General features: G+C 43.8%; 1 protein-coding gene across 1 annotated transcript in view; it reads right to left on the reverse strand.

Moving 5' to 3' along the window:
* ABCG8 (ATP binding cassette subfamily G member 8) overlaps positions 1–15,776 on the reverse strand; it is a 246,531-nt gene that overhangs the window by 131,307 nt on the left and 99,448 nt on the right. Inside the window, exon 3 of the mRNA XM_085612782.1 lies at positions 82–238. Within this exon, the coding sequence (XP_085468908.1) occupies positions 82–238 (157 nt within the window). The remainder of the gene's footprint in view (positions 1–81; positions 239–15,776) is intronic.

A 15,776-nucleotide genomic window follows, 5' to 3' on the forward strand; every position in this document is an offset into this window, starting at 1 on the left:
CTGCATTGCTTCCTTGGCAGATGCCATTTTCTGTCTCTTAGCACTTGCTTAGATACAAGAGGATGTTTTGTGAGCTCTCACCTGAACTTCCTATGACAGCCAGCATCTGCCCACTACTGACTTTAACATTCAGGTTTTCAATAGCCAGCATATGAGAACCAGGGCCTGTCTTCCACTCCCAGGGCATCTTCAGCTCTGCCAGCTTCTCATACCATGGTATCTGAGCAGCCACATTCACCTGTAATACATAGGAAGACCCGATTTAACAAGTGGTGTAACTTATGATAATCATGTTACATTTACAGGTATTCTTTAGTAATTAATCATCCTGTAATTCAGCAAACCAGGAACGGTAATGAAATGTAACTTAAGAATGTCTTACATTTGAAATGTAGGGAAAGAACAAGTATACAATTCAAAAAGAAACATAGCATATGCCATGCATAGGCTACACCAGTGTTGCAAATGAAAATCTTGAAATTGCAAAAGATAAAACGAGTCAACGTTTTTCTCTCACCTCAAATTATTTTCCACATCACCCCTTCTTTTTCCCCACTCACCCCGTGAAAACGGGCTTGATTGCAATTCTTTCACATATGGTCAACCGCACTTTAACGTAGGACTGGATAAGATGATCAGATATGTGTTGCGAAGCTTTTGTAAATTTCCTTAAAGGTAAGAGCTTCAGAGGTGTCCCAGTATGCAAACAACACCAACTATCACCTCCCATCACATAACATTACTGTCACCCTGCACCTCTCGGGAATTGTGGCTATGCACATTTGAAGTAATTCACCATGACAGACCAAGCTAACTGTTATGCCTCATTTATACCTGGCAAAGCCGTTTCGATAAAGTTTTGTGAAGTATGTCATGCACATGCATGAGGTGCATATTCGGCACATTCACGCTCGTTCAATCTACACATGTCTCAGATAGTCACACTTGCATTGTTTGGGCGTGTGTCAGTCATTGGCTGTCATATGCATGCATGTGTTTCTCAGGCTCGGAGTTACATTTTTATGTTTTTTGGGAATAGTCATATGTGAACATTGATGTTTTGGGCTAGATGTTCATGCATGACTGCTATTGTGTGTGCTGGCGCATACAGAGCCTTGGGATGATTAGCCGGTCTTCTTGAAAACGTTGATGTGGCAAGTGTATTGGGCTTGAGCGTGGTCCTAGGTGGTGGCACGGGCTGTCAAATCATCCCTACATGCCTCGTGATATTGATATTTGTATTGCTTTGTTCTGTGTATTAGTGCGTTTTTTTCAATGTTCAATTCAATTCAAAATAATTAACCATAAAAGCAAAGGACAGATACATAAACAAAATACAGTTACATATCCTAAGTGATAAAAAAAGTCACCAAAATACAGTCAGGTCACTTCGTTTTATTATATGCAATAGCAAACAAGCGTAAGATATGCATTTGCATAAGATCATGACATTTGAAATAGGCCAAAACTCTTTCTAAAATGAAAATTGTAAAAGGAGGAGTAAGTTAAGGGCTTTTTCAGACATCAGATTCTAGTAAGTCTGGGTTTCTCCTTCATAAATCTACCCCATTTCCCCCCCACTTATATTAGGATTTTAAAAAGCTTTTTATAGCATCATGCGTGTGTATTGTTTTATCATTCATGCTTGGAAAGGTTTGCTACCACAACAAGAATGGCAGTTCTACTGGAAATGAACATGTTTGCTTCATTTTCAAAGATTACCGACATATACTCCAGTGGCCCTAAAAAGTCCCATATGCTTTGCAATCATACTATGGTGGCGCTCATTTTGATGTAGTTGTATGTCAAAATATTCTTAGTAAAAATACCGTCTGACAGAAATATTATGCCCTAAATTTCGCTTGTAAACATTTCATCCGATTGAGTGTAGATATTCTAATAAGAATTCCAGTTGTGCAATATGTTTGTAAACTATATTTAGAACACAATATTTCTGTCATGTGATATTTTGCGTATGCTATTCATGTACCATACCTTAGAGGCATAATAGTGCTGATGCAGTAATCATGTTATACACACAAAATATATTGCTATACCATGTATTTAGATGCTTGCACGCATCAATAAGGCACAATGTGCATAAATGCCATACATACCAGGAAAGCATTGGTGATGAAAATGCTTGTTTCTTTAGGCTATAATGTGGATTTGCAATTTTGTTTATGTAAAAGTACCACAATCCTCTAAATCAGTCGAATGTGATAAATGTGTGATAATTCATTGATCAAACATTTTTCACATTTGTTGGCAACTATAAAGGAGGGAATTTATTTGTTTAGACAATCTTGTCCTTCATTGTAGTCTAGCCCAATACGGCATAGCATCCATTTTTTTATTTTCTCAAGTTGCTAATTTTTAGGTCAAGCATTCGAGACCTCTTGTATACACTTTAGTATATACTTTAGTATATATACTTTAGTATATACTTCAGTATATACTTATATGTGTATTTACTTTGTGGGCTCTGGAGATCAGCTCTAGGACTTGTCTGCTTCCGCTTAGGGACTTTCTTTTCTGTTCAACTACCTTGATAGAAAATGACCAGCAGACGTCAGTAAAATACCAGAATTGCTTTCTGCTGAGGGACTTTCTTTTTTAATTTTTTCTGGCAACTGCCTCTATTTAACTTTCTTGATAGAAAACGACTAGCAGATGTTAGTAAAATACCAGAATCACTTTCTCTAGATTCCAGTCCATAGAAATTGTCTTCCATGAGCACCCATAGACAATAGTATTTTTTTCAAATCTTGTATTTTCAGTGATATGACCACCGAAGGCCCTGCTTTTATATTTAAAAAAGAGCTTTGGACTATACCATTTCCAGCTGAAAGGCAATATTTCTCTCCATGTATTCCCATATGTGTCACATAGTTTGGTGCTTACTTTCCCTCCATGTTAAAAATCAGCAGATGTTTCAGCACCCAGGCTAATGTGCTGCATAGCTAAATACATATAAGGTCCCAAAGGCGAGACCGAATGCATTGCAAATGCTTGTTTAGGGAAAGGTGTGCCTGGACCAGGAAGAATGCCTACATAATAAAATTATTATCACTATACTTCACTCTGAGAATGCATGGTCTATGCACTCCATAGGCCACAGAGTGCAGTCAACTTTTCAAGTTACTCTTTTTCCAGTCCCAATTCCTGAATGGATTAATTGAATGTAAGGGAGCAGTAACACCGTACATAAATCCAGAATCCATTCACGTTCAAAAATGAGTTCTACAAAGTATTGTTCAGTGTTTAGTAGATCAGAAATTACCCCTGTTGGACTGGCTAATATCCTTCTACCACTGCCACTGAGTTCAAATCCCACCAAGGAAAATTCAGCCTTTCATCCTTCCAAGTTTGAAAAATTGAATATTTTTAAATTTGGAAATAATAACAGCTGTTATTTATTGCACTTACTGTGGTATGAAGCAGTACATATAAAAGGGAGGTGACAATTGTTATTACTCCCTTACCTACAGCGCCTATTTCAATCAGCTTAATAAATAGTTCTGCATTGACAGTGTGGTATTAAGTGGATTAGGCTGACTCTTTGCAAGGTATTTTTGCTATAAAGCATCATGCTCTGTCTGAGAGGAGCAGCATCTACCAACTGAGACTGAGCGATTTTCTACCGGCTGGAGTTCCAGGATTAAGGCATGTTTATTTAGGGCCCTAATTCAGAAAGCTTGTCCATGTGTAAGCAAGTTTTACTTCTGGATATTAATGAATGAGGAATCCCTAATTTGGATGTATGATGTGACGGTTCACAAAAACGTTTAGTAAGTCAAGTTCAAAAATTCAGGTTTGATTCAGTCATAGGACACAAGTAAGGGTACAGCTGCCAAGATATTTCTTTCCTCATAGCTATGGGAACAGACATGGAGCTGATGATGCCTGACTGATATATAAAAGAGATGCTCACAAAACATTATGTTTCTTATGCACCAAAATACCAATAAAAATAGAGCATAATCTTTACTTAATGGGAGTGCTTTCACAGATGTGCTTTAAGCACTATAGTGTGCAAAAGATTACACACATTATTGCTACAGCGGTGGGAGAAAATTGGGCATAGTTGTAGCTCGCTGATACCTTCCAATATGAAAAGCATATAGCAAAATGTTACATTCATTGGATGATGTCATCAATGACATCATCAATGATTGCATTTTGGGATGTCATCAGTGATGTCATCAATGTTGTCATGTAACATGTCATGAGTAATGTAATATGTGAAGTCATAGGCAGTGCATGGCAGGGATGCAAGTTATAGTTAACTCAGTTAATTATAACTGGCTAATTTCAGTGGTTTTTTTCCTGTTTTTCAGCGTTCGTTTTTAACTCATGTCTACACCTAACTATAAGATTACTTACATTTTTTTCTCATTGAATTTCTAGGGTTTTTAAATGTAAGCTAAGATCTTTTAATGAAGCCTAACTATAAAATCCCTTTGCTCTATGTTTTTTTCTGTTTTTTTCTGGGCGGTTTTAATGTAGAGTAGCTCATATTACCAGACCTAAATATAAAGTCTATTTATTCTTTGTTTTTTCAGTGAATTTATAGGATTTTTTAAACATATTCAGCTAACACCTCCACTGCGCATAGCCTTGAGCCCTTCGCAATGGCGGTTACACAGAACATCCCCCCCAGGCTGCTGGGCCAACCCCCTACATCCTGCCCTTCATGGTCAGCTAACTACCCCTGCTCCCCTCCTGCGTGCTCTCTGTTCAGCATCTGCATGCTTCTGCCCCACCTCCTGCCCTCTGTGGGCAGCTTGCTGCCTCAGCCATCTTCATGTCTGCCCTTTGTTCTCCCTCTGCATAGGCGGGCCCCTCAAGCCTGCCCTCCGTTGTCAGCTTGAGGCCCCTTCCCCCTCCACATTGCTCTCCATTCTGTGTGTGTGCTCCTGCCTCCTCTTGCCTGCCCTCTATGGGCCATTGTTTTGCCAATGCTCCTGGCCCTCCATAGTCAGCTTGCTTCCCCCTCTCCTGCCCACACCCCCTGCCTTGGTTTCCATGTGCATGCTCCTGCCCCTCCCACCTGACCACCATGGCCCATTGCGCTGACCCGACCCATGCTGGCCTGCTCGACGTGGTCAGATTGATAACCTGGTTGCCCTTCTACCTGCTCCCATTCACCATCTAAATGCCCCTGCCCAATGGCGTCAACCCTCTGTGGTCAGCTTGTTGCCCCTGGTGCTGCCCCTTCCTTCCTGATTCTGCTTTTTGTGTGGGCCCTTCTCTCCTGGTCTCCACAGTCTATTGTGCTGTCCCTGCCTATGCAGTCAGCATATGTGGTCAGCTTGCTGCCCCTTCCCTCTTCCATCCTACCCTGTATGGTCTTTTTTGCTGCCTGTCCCACTTGTCCTCTGTGCTTATCTTGCTGCTCCCACTTACATCCTCTCTGTCCTCGGTCATGCCCCTGCCCCCTCCATCCTGCTCTGCATGATCCGATGTGATAGCATTGCCCCTTTTGCTTGCCCTTCATGGTTAGCTTGTTGTCCTTGTACCTCCCCCTTCCCTGACCCCGTTGTCTGCATTTTATGCCCATGCCCCCTCACACAAGCCCTATGTGGCCCTTTGTGCTGCCACTGCCCCTCTCGCCTGTCCGCACGTGGTTAGCCCTGCTGACCCCACCTTCTGTTGTCTGTATGCATGCCATTCCCCCTCCTGCCTACCCTGCGCCATTTGATGTGCTTTCACTGCCCGTCCCACCTGCCCAGCATGGTCAGTTTGCTGTCCCTCCTCCTGCCCACTCCCCTTGCCTTCTATTGTCTAAGTCAATGCACCTATCCCCTCCCTCCGGTCCTGTATGTCCGTTGTGCTGCTGCTGCCCCTCCTACCAGACTTGCATAGTCTGTTGTGTTGCCACTGCCCCTCCTGCCCACACTGCATGGTCACCATTGTTACCGCCTGCCATATGTTTTCTGCTGAGCTGCCACTGCCTGCCGCCACTGCCTGCCATGCCTGGTCTGCTTGCTGCCCCAGCCCAATTCCCACCTTAACTCTGTTCGTGGGAGTGCGTGAGCCTATCCTCTTCCCTCCTACCCTCCAAGGAATGTTATGCTTCCACTGCCCCTCTCATCTGCCATGCATGCTCAACTTGCAGCTCCTGCCCTTGCCCTGCTCCCTCACTCATTCCCTCCGTGGTCCAAGTCCATGCTCCTGCCACCTCCCTCCCCACAGTGTTCTAATGAACAACTAGAACAGTAATATTCAGTATATATAACAAAAGTGTTATCAAAACCTTCAGAAATCCACTAAAAATGCAAAGTTTAAAGTGACATTGTAGTTAGGTATGGCAATGGGATCTTAGCTTACATAAAAAAAGTCCCAAAAATTCAATGAAAAAAACAAAGGTTAAAGTGATGTGATCGATAGGTGTTGTAATGAAATGCTATTCATTGTTGAAACTGATGCTTCCCATCAAGCACTGTGGGCGTGGTTGCAAAGAAACCCAAACACTATACAGATCCATCCAGTCGCATGTTTTTCTAAGAGGTACTCTCCAGAAAAGTCGAACTATACTGTTCCTTATGAAGATCTTTTAGAGACTGAAAGGTCTTTTGAAGTGAAGAGGCATAGCCTGTTGAGAGCTAAAAGTACAGTAAGAGATATTAATTTGAATTTTTTTTATTAATTGGAGCATTGTACCCATAGACAGCTTGGATAGACTTTGTTTTTTCTAATTACGATTCTGTAATAAACTGTAGGTCAGGTCCAAGTTACATTATGTTATGGCAATTTGTATGGCGGAGCTTATCACCCGTGAGGGTATCCAGGCACTGTAATGAAATGGAAAAGCTGTAATGGGAAAGCAGATGTTTTATACAGACAGAATCAATCTGAAATCGAAAACAATTTGAATAAGAGGTGTGGCTCACTAGTTAGAGGCGGCAGACCCGTAAGCAGAGAATCGGCTGGGGACCAGGGTTCAATTCCCGACGCGGCAGGGTCGTGGACCAGGGTCAAAACGGACTTGATAATTCTCGCCTCGGTACCTACTCTAACCAGGAACACACTCGGCAACTCTGGGCATTAAGCTTGCCTCATCTCTACAACGGCCCCCCACAGACGCCGGGGATGCCTGGTTTCACCTTGGAGATACCCAGAAAGGGACCATCTCACAGGGATAGCCAGGATGGGTTCCCCAGCGGTCTACAGCGCTGGGACGCCCCGTTGCTGGGGCAGCTGTGCGCTTTACAAGTCTACAACATTTACATTTACATTTACATTTAATGAACCACTCTTGACTTTGGCATCTAAAACCTTGAATAATCATTCTATAGCATTGATTGATGTAGCATCATTCTTGACAAAAGTACGTATAGAAATGCAGCCTATAGATAAGGTCATTTGGATTTAGGAATATAATAATAGAAGTGAAAGTGATGTTATTATTTCAGCTTATTTGCCATCTGTTCGGCTTAGACAGCAAGCTATGGTTTGGATTAATGATTGTAATACTGCTGAGCATCCAGAATTAGCTATAGCTTTGGCAGCTGTTAAAAGATATATTGGTGGCCAACCTTATCTACTGAATTATTAAGTATGAACATACATGTTCCATTTATGGACAAATTAGGAGTTCCTGAACAAAACCTGTAGGTATTTTGAGATCATGACCTGTACAACCCAGACCTTTACACACAGTGTCAATGGACTTAATAGCTGAATTACCTAAGAGTCAGACCTGCATAGTAATTTATTGTTTGTGCATCATTTAACCAAGATGTGTCATTTCAATACATTCCCAAGGATACCTATTTATAAAGAGCCAGGTAAGCCATTTATAGGCCCGATCATGATCTTAAATATCATTCCACTAGTTTGGAGTACTGGCAGGTGATCTCAGTTTATCTCAAGGTTTTGCCTGCTTCATTTAAGGAATTGGATAAGGAGGTTCAGCTGCCCGCGAGTTATCATTCGCAGAAAGGCAGACCTAGAAAGTAAATCAGTGTGTTGAGCATTATTTGAGATTACACTCCTTAAAATAAAAGTAGGATTGGAGTAAGACTTTGTGATTATACAAGATTCAACTGTAGCAATATTGAACATTCATTTTTTGGAATTCACACTTCATTTGTAGGTACTTCCACCATCCCAGAATATTGCCTCTAGATTTACCTCAATTCACTTCAGTCCCATGTGTACAAGAATGTTTAACTGAATTAAAAGAAATCCAAAAATCTGCACACAAACCGTTAGAAAAGGTTGAGGCTACAAAAAATAGAATATTAGAAAAGAATACTCCTTGGACCAGGAGCGTGATTCAAAGGCCAGAATCTCATTCGGAGCTGAGTCCAAGAAAAATAATAAATCATTAAATGCCAGGAATGCAGATTTTTTTGTTTTTGTTTTACTTGGTCAAGCACAAAAAGAAGATCTCATGGTACAGTTATGCATATAAATGATCATTCACATTACATGTCCGGACAATCACTGTGTCATATCAGTATACAGTACTCTACAATATCCAAAATATTAGACTCACTTTATACACAGAGAAAGAAGGTCAACATAGGAGAGCAGGTACCAAGTATGTAAAAAATCGTCCACATGACTTGTTCAGCAACACGTCTACTGTGGAGAAGTGTAGCTCACTGGTTAGAGGAGCCATACTCTGAAGCAGAGGTCAGACCCGGGACCAGGGTTTGATTCCCAACGCGGCAGGGTCCGGAGCCCAATTGTCCACGGACTCGATAATTCTCGCTTCGGTGCCCACTCTAAGCACGAGTTCACACTATGCAGCTCTGGGCAACAAGCTTGCTTAATCTCCACAAACGCCCCCCCCCCCCCGCGGCGGGATGCCTGGCTTTCACCTTTGGGATGCCCAGTACAGGTTATCTCACAGGGAAAAACCAGGACGGGTTCCCAATGCAAGCGCTGAGATGCCCAAGGGTAAGTCGAGCGCTATATAAGAACATAATACATACATACTTTCCCCTCCCCGTTTCAATAGCTTACTGGGGTATTAAAAGGATCCCATACTATGCAATTACACACCCTTTTCGAGTCTATAATAAGTCCTCAGTGTGCGTGGATTCTAGAAATTGTACTAGTGGTTCAGAAATGTCTTGGACGAGAAGCTTGTGGTAGCACCTCTGCATACGTTTCCAGCTGTGTTTTACAGTATACCAGATCTACAATCCAATCTTTGCATTTTGGTGTAGCCTTGCTACCCCATTTTATTGCTAAACGCCTCTTTGCTAGCAGAAGTGCTAGTGCAAGGAACTTACATCTACAAGCTAGCTTGACCTTGTACATGCCCAGCAGACACGCTTGGGGCATATTAGGTATCAGTTCTGCCAACATGGTGGTAAGTGTATTGGTTACCTCTGCCCAGTAGGAATGAAGCCACGGGCACGACCAGGCCACATGCAAGAAATCCGCTGCGGGAGCTCCGCATCTGCGGCATTTGTCATCGTCTCTCAGACCATATTTGTGGAGTTGTGCAGGCGTGTAATACACTTGATGGAGAAACTTAAAGTGTATAATTTTCAGATTGCAGTTAGAAGTCAGTATTTGCAGTTGCATGCAGCTGTAGTCCCATTGCTCTGCAGTGATATTTACACCTAATGTGTCTTCCCATCTTCTTTTGAGTATATCTTGAGCATTGAATTGTTCCCGCTGGGCTGTATATAGTTTTGTAACTAGGCTCTTCCACGTCGGAGACACCAGCAAGGTCTGCAGCGCATTATGTGTCAGAGGTTCATTTGGAAATGCAGGATATAAAGCTTTAACTGCTGCGCACAGTCTCATGTATGCAAAGATTTTCAGTGGAGTATGAAGTGTGAACAGAGTGACATCATTATGTAATATAAATGTCCCATGTGGAAAAACATCCCCCATTTTACGAATTCCCATCTTGTTTAGTAAGTGTAGCATTTTGGTTTCTTGCGTCACTGTGAGTTGTGGATGATGGGAGCGCTGGCGCATACGTAGGGAGTTTGTGCGCTCATTTTGCTAATGTATGCCATGCTTTAGAAGTGCAATTCGCTGGATAGATCCCTGTGGACGGAATAGTTCATTGTGGTGATGAGATAAGTGCAATGAGTGGGGTAGGAAGCATGATTTCATGTTCCACTGCCATATGTGGTACATGTCCATGTGGGTGTAGCCAGTAGTGGGCATATTGTGCCTGTGTGCAGTAATACTAGAGTTGTAGGTCTGGGGCCCCAAAACCTCCCTGTGTGTATGGCTTAGTAAGTTACTTCCATCCCACTCGTGCATGCTTTCCCGCCCATGTCAGTCTAAGCAAGGCTGTGTGAAGTTTGGCAAAGAGCACTTGTGGAATCCATATAGGTATATTCATAAATAAATAAAGAAACCTTGGTAACACCACCATTTTTTGCACGGCTATCCTATCGGCGAGTGATAGTGGGAGGTGAATCCATCTGTTAACCTGTTCTTCCAGTTTAATTATCGCTTTCCCATAATTCTCTCTCAGAACCAAGTCTGGATCTCGGTGTATCCAGACCACAAAGTATTTCACTGGGTCTGTGTGCCATTGTAACGGATAATCAATCGCTGGTTGGGTTGTCCCGGGGTAAGCGGAATCACCACTGATTTGTCCCAGTTTATACTAAGGCCGGAGAAGTACTCGAATCCGATATATTCTCGGATGAGTTTGTTTAGATTTATGTCTGGGTGTCTTGTGTGGAGGACCATATCATCTGCATATAATGATATTGTTATGGGCCATAAATGAAACTGTAGGGCTGTATCGGCATGTTTTTGACAAATCTTACACGCTAGGGGTTCTACCGCCAGTGTGAATAAGAGCGGGGACAATGAGCAGCCTTGTCGCGTGCCACAACATATATTAATAGGATCAGACGAATTACCATTTACACGTATTCTAGCGCTGGGTTGTGTATATAGTAGGGCTGCCCATTTTAAAAATGGTTCTGGGAATCCCATTTGTCTCAGAACTTGAAACATGTAGGGCCATTCCACAGAATCAAATGCCTTAGCGACATCTAATAGAGTCGCAGAGGCCGGTAGGTCCGGGTGTAGATGATGGAACATTGCAAATATAGTCCGTATATTTTGTGTAGTGGAGCGTGACAGAATAAATCCAGCTGGATCCGGGAGGAGCAGGTTTTGCATCAGCGGTTGGAGTCGGAGGGCAATGATTTTGGCCAGTATTTTTGCATCTATGTTGATTAACGATAGTGGGCGGTAGGAGTCGCATCGTGTCGGATCTTTGTCAGGTTTGAGAAGTCTGATCAAAAGTGCCTCATGTAGCGAGGGGGGCAATATGCCCTCTTCATAAGCTTCCTCATACATAGCCGCTAGGTGAGGAAGTAACGCATCTTTATATTCTTTGTAGAACTCTCCAGGTAAGCCATCTATACCTGGTGCTTTGTTATTTGGTAGCAAATGTATAGCTTCCCTCATCTCAACTTCCGTTATGTGGTGGCTAAAGTATTCCTGATGCGCGTCAGAGAGCCACGCCAAGGCAATATCATCCAAGTATTTATTTATCTCCGTTGGGGTTACCGTCGACCCGGCAGTGTATAAGTGAGTAGAGAGGTCTGCAAAGCAATGTATGATGGAGGCGGTGTCACATTTAAGTGTATTGTGGCTATCTGCAATTTGAGTTATGTATGATGCAGTGTGTGTGGGCCGCAGCCTACTGGAGAGTGTTCTACCCGGCCTACCACCTTCTCCATAGGGTCTGGCCGTGTATTTGCAGGAAAGGTATTTAATTTCGTCATCTGCAAACTCATGATATCTATCTATTTGACTTCGAATTTCAGCTAATAGTTTAGGATCTAGTGTGGACATATATGCGGTCTCCAGTTTCATAATGTCTGCTTCAATTTTGGACAACTGTGTTTGAATGTCCTTGAGTATACCAGCATGTGTACCGATACAGAAGCCCCTAATCGTTACCTTAAAGGCCTCCCACAGTACTTTAGCACTATCCACTGAATCGACGTTGTGTGTGAAGTATTCAGCCTGCCGTAGTTCTACTCTAAATAACTGATCTTGTAGTGCGCTAGGATTTAGGAGCCATGTAAATTGGTGTGGTGTGTGGGTGGGAATGGTCAGTTCTAATCTAACTGGTGCGTGATCAGAAAGAGTTTTGGGCATATGCATGAGTGCAGTCGTCCAGGCGTTTATATCTGCTGTGGCTTACCAAAAGTCAATTCTCAACCAGGTGTTATGTGTGGTGGATATACAAGTACCCTCTCTACGGGAAGGGTGGCGCATCCTCCATATATCGAACATAGCGTAGTCATCCATACCTTCCTTAAGTTCCTTGGTGGATTGTTTGTCATATCGATCATTACAAGTGGACCTGTCCATAACGGGGTCAATGCATGTATTAAAATCTACACCCCATAAAATCGCAGAGGGTGGGAACATGTGTAATTTGACCCATATATCAGTGAAAAAATAGGGGTCATCCACATTTGGTCCATATACATTGACTATGGTCATGACAGTTCCTCCAAAATTACCTTGCACAATAACATATCTCCCCTGATCATCATGTATTGATTGGAGCAGAGTAAAGGGATAATTTTTCTTAATAAGTAACAGGACTCCTCTAGCATAGGTGGAGTAGGATGATGCAAACCTGTATGCGCCCATCTAGCTCCCACCCAGCAATCCGTTGCGCTAGTAAGATGTGTCTCTTGCAGACAAGCAATATCTACTTTGTGACAGTCTAAACGGGCAAAGACCTTACTTGTTTTCTGTGGATTGTGTAGGCCTCTAACATTCCACGTCATAAATGTGATCTTCCTTGTGGTTGACAGCCTGCTATTCATTTCTGACTACAGTAATTATAGGAACAGGATAACTACGTCTAGATCTGCACATCATAAGAACAGTTTTCTCTGTGCCGACCAGTTTTTCAGTTTTTTTCTCCCTTCCTTCACCCCACGCACTTCGCCATCCCAATTATGGCAAGGACAAGCCCCCTAAACTGATGAGCATACCCTTTCCCTCCAAACATTACTTACTAAACAGAAAATACAAGGTTGTGGTGTACACAACGGTGGTGGGAGTAGCCAGCCTTAATCCCAGATGAACAAGACATACAGGGGGTCATGTTTCACTCAGTAAGTGTTATATTGAACACAACTCAATGTCAACGACTAGAAAAACAGTCTAATGCGGTCCACAGGAGGTAATGGTATACATAGCCCAGGTAGTTACATGTTAGGTAGAATCAGCGTCATACAGTACTTTAAGTCGGATAGTGCACCACCAATTAAATACAACAGCCACTTATCCGAGTCCACAGTACATCGGTACGGAGTGCCGTCTGTAGCCTCCACTCCAGAAAAGTCCAAGGTGATCTTAGTTTTTGTAGACTGCATTATTCAACATCTGATGTAGTCCCCAGGTCATCTTGTGCGCCTCTAGGGGACCTCCGGCGTGGCTGCTGTGATGATTTAGTTTTCAAGTATTTAAGTACTTCTGTAGGTATGTTGTAGACTCTACTTTTACCATCATCTGTGATCCGCAGACGTGCCGGCGAGATCATTGCATAAGAAATGTTCAAGTCTCGCAATTTCTTTTTTACATCCAAGAATTTTTTCCGGGCTTCCAGAACCTGCGCAGTGAAATCCGGATAGATAGAGACAGTCATACCTTCATGAGTTAGAGTGCCCAGTTCACGAGCCTTACGGAGTGCCGCATCGCGAACCATGTAGGATTTTGGTTATGATGGGGCGCGGTCTTGCCCCCGACGGCGGAGGTAGTACCAACGATCTGTGTGCTCTCTTCACAATAAAGACGTCCGAGAGGGTTTCTCTGCCCATTAGTGTGGTCAGGAGAGATTCATTATATCGTTATTGTTCCATGTTACCTGTGTTGGTTGTCTCCGCAATACCCATGACGCGCAGATTGTTGCGGCGTGACCTTGCCTCCAAATCTTCGGTCCTCGCCAGTACCGCTGCTAGGGTCTTATCTGTTGTTGTTTGTTTCATTTCCAGTTGGTGTTGAGCATCCGCAGCGTCCGAGATGCGGCGCTCTGCTATATCAATTCTTTCAGTATGTCTATCCAACCGCTCCGACATTCGATCAACACGGTATGTTAAGGAGTCTATTTTCCCATCTATATTTGTCAGTGTCGATTGGACCGTTGTGAACATAGCTTGAAAATCCACCGCTGTGTCCGCGGTTCCTGGTAGTGTCGGTGTCTGGCCCCCAGATGCGTCATTTGCTGAACTCTCAGTCGTTTTTTTGGACTGTTCAAAGTGCAGTTTTTGTCTGGTTTACCCATGTTCGATGCTCGCCTTATAACTCCCAGTGCACAAGGAAGCAAGTGATTGGCCGTGTCTTCCCAGTATGCAGCACTACAGTTCAGTCGTGCGATTCAGCCACATTCAGGGCGTCTCACCAATCGACTCTAGGATATCAAAGCACCAGGTCTCAAGACCCCAACGGAGCACGTGCCAGGAGTCTAGTGCCTACAATTTAGGCTTCGAAATTGTAAAACTGCAGTTCTGCGCAACTATGGGATTCGCGGTCGCATACATATTGCACACTCCCCATGTGCCATCCGCGCTCTGGCTGGTAAATATAGCAGGTCACTCACCGTGCGTGAGGCAGTCGGCGCCTTGTTTAGCACATTGCATAGATATCAGCTGCAGTTGTTTAAACTCTATCAGCTATTTCTCAGGGTTGGTAGCCGTATCTCTGTGTGAAGGCCAATGTGTGAAGGCCTACGCGCACCAGCAGCACACTCTGTTGTATGGGTTGGGTAGTGGGGTGGGATTGAACTTGCGCTCGGCATATATCTGTCCAATTAAATTGCCCTTAGAGCCCGGCAGATGATATCGATGGGCACCGGTATAGCGTTATTCAGATGACTGGAACTGCGTCACACAGTCCCTCCGATTTCCTGCACTATGAGGAGCGGCGTTGCATGCAGCGCAGGAGGTATCTAGCCGTCCCAACCTCGAGGTCACATATGGGGGGGTTTATTTTTGGCACTCACCACTCCTGTGGCGCCGGGCCAGTGCGCATCCACTTTTCCACTGCCCCCGGTCTCCACGACGTCTCAGCCGCCTCTCTGCCTTCCGTGGCTGCCAGCAGTGTCTGTGCAGGCGCCAGAAGAGCGAGGGGGAATATCTGGAATGCAGTCCACCCGGCCCCACCGACGCAGCTTGTTCGTACAGGGGGCAGTCCACCTCGCAGTAGCCGCACGTCACCCCCACCGAAGCTCCCGTTGTCAGCACGCCAAGCGCGCACCTCCCCACAGCGTAGGCCGCGTCTCGGCTCAGACTCCTCGGCAGTTTGGCGGGTGTTCGGTATTATCTGCAGTGGCGATTTCAGGTATGGACATTCCTTCCGCTTTCCGGAGGCTGGACCTGGTATTTCTGTAGCGATTTTTGCATTGTGTGTTCAGGATACATGCAGGATAGTAACACAACTGGAGGAGTTTGCTCACATTGCGGCCATTCCCAGGCGTGGCTAGCTCCGCCCCCCCAGGAATGCACATATGTAGTCGATAATGTCAGATCTGCATTTATAGGGGATTTGAGTTCATATTTGGTTAATTTTTCATAGCAATGATTTTATTAGCATTCCCAATACGAAGTTTCCTGTTTTATTTAATTATTTTGACTCACTGCTAGCCAGAACCATTGCAAATGGGCTTCAGGTGCATATTTGTTTAGCAAGAGATTTTATTGGAAGGCTGACCCAGTGATCTGAATTATCCTATGATCAGAGCATTCTAGAGGGTTTTGATCAGAGAGTTAGGAGTTAGCGTCATACCTCGAGTCACTTAATTT

Source organism: Triturus cristatus, chromosome 6, assembly GCF_964204655.1.
Source record: "Triturus cristatus chromosome 6, aTriCri1.1, whole genome shotgun sequence".
NCBI lineage: Eukaryota > Metazoa > Chordata > Amphibia > Caudata > Salamandridae > Triturus > Triturus cristatus.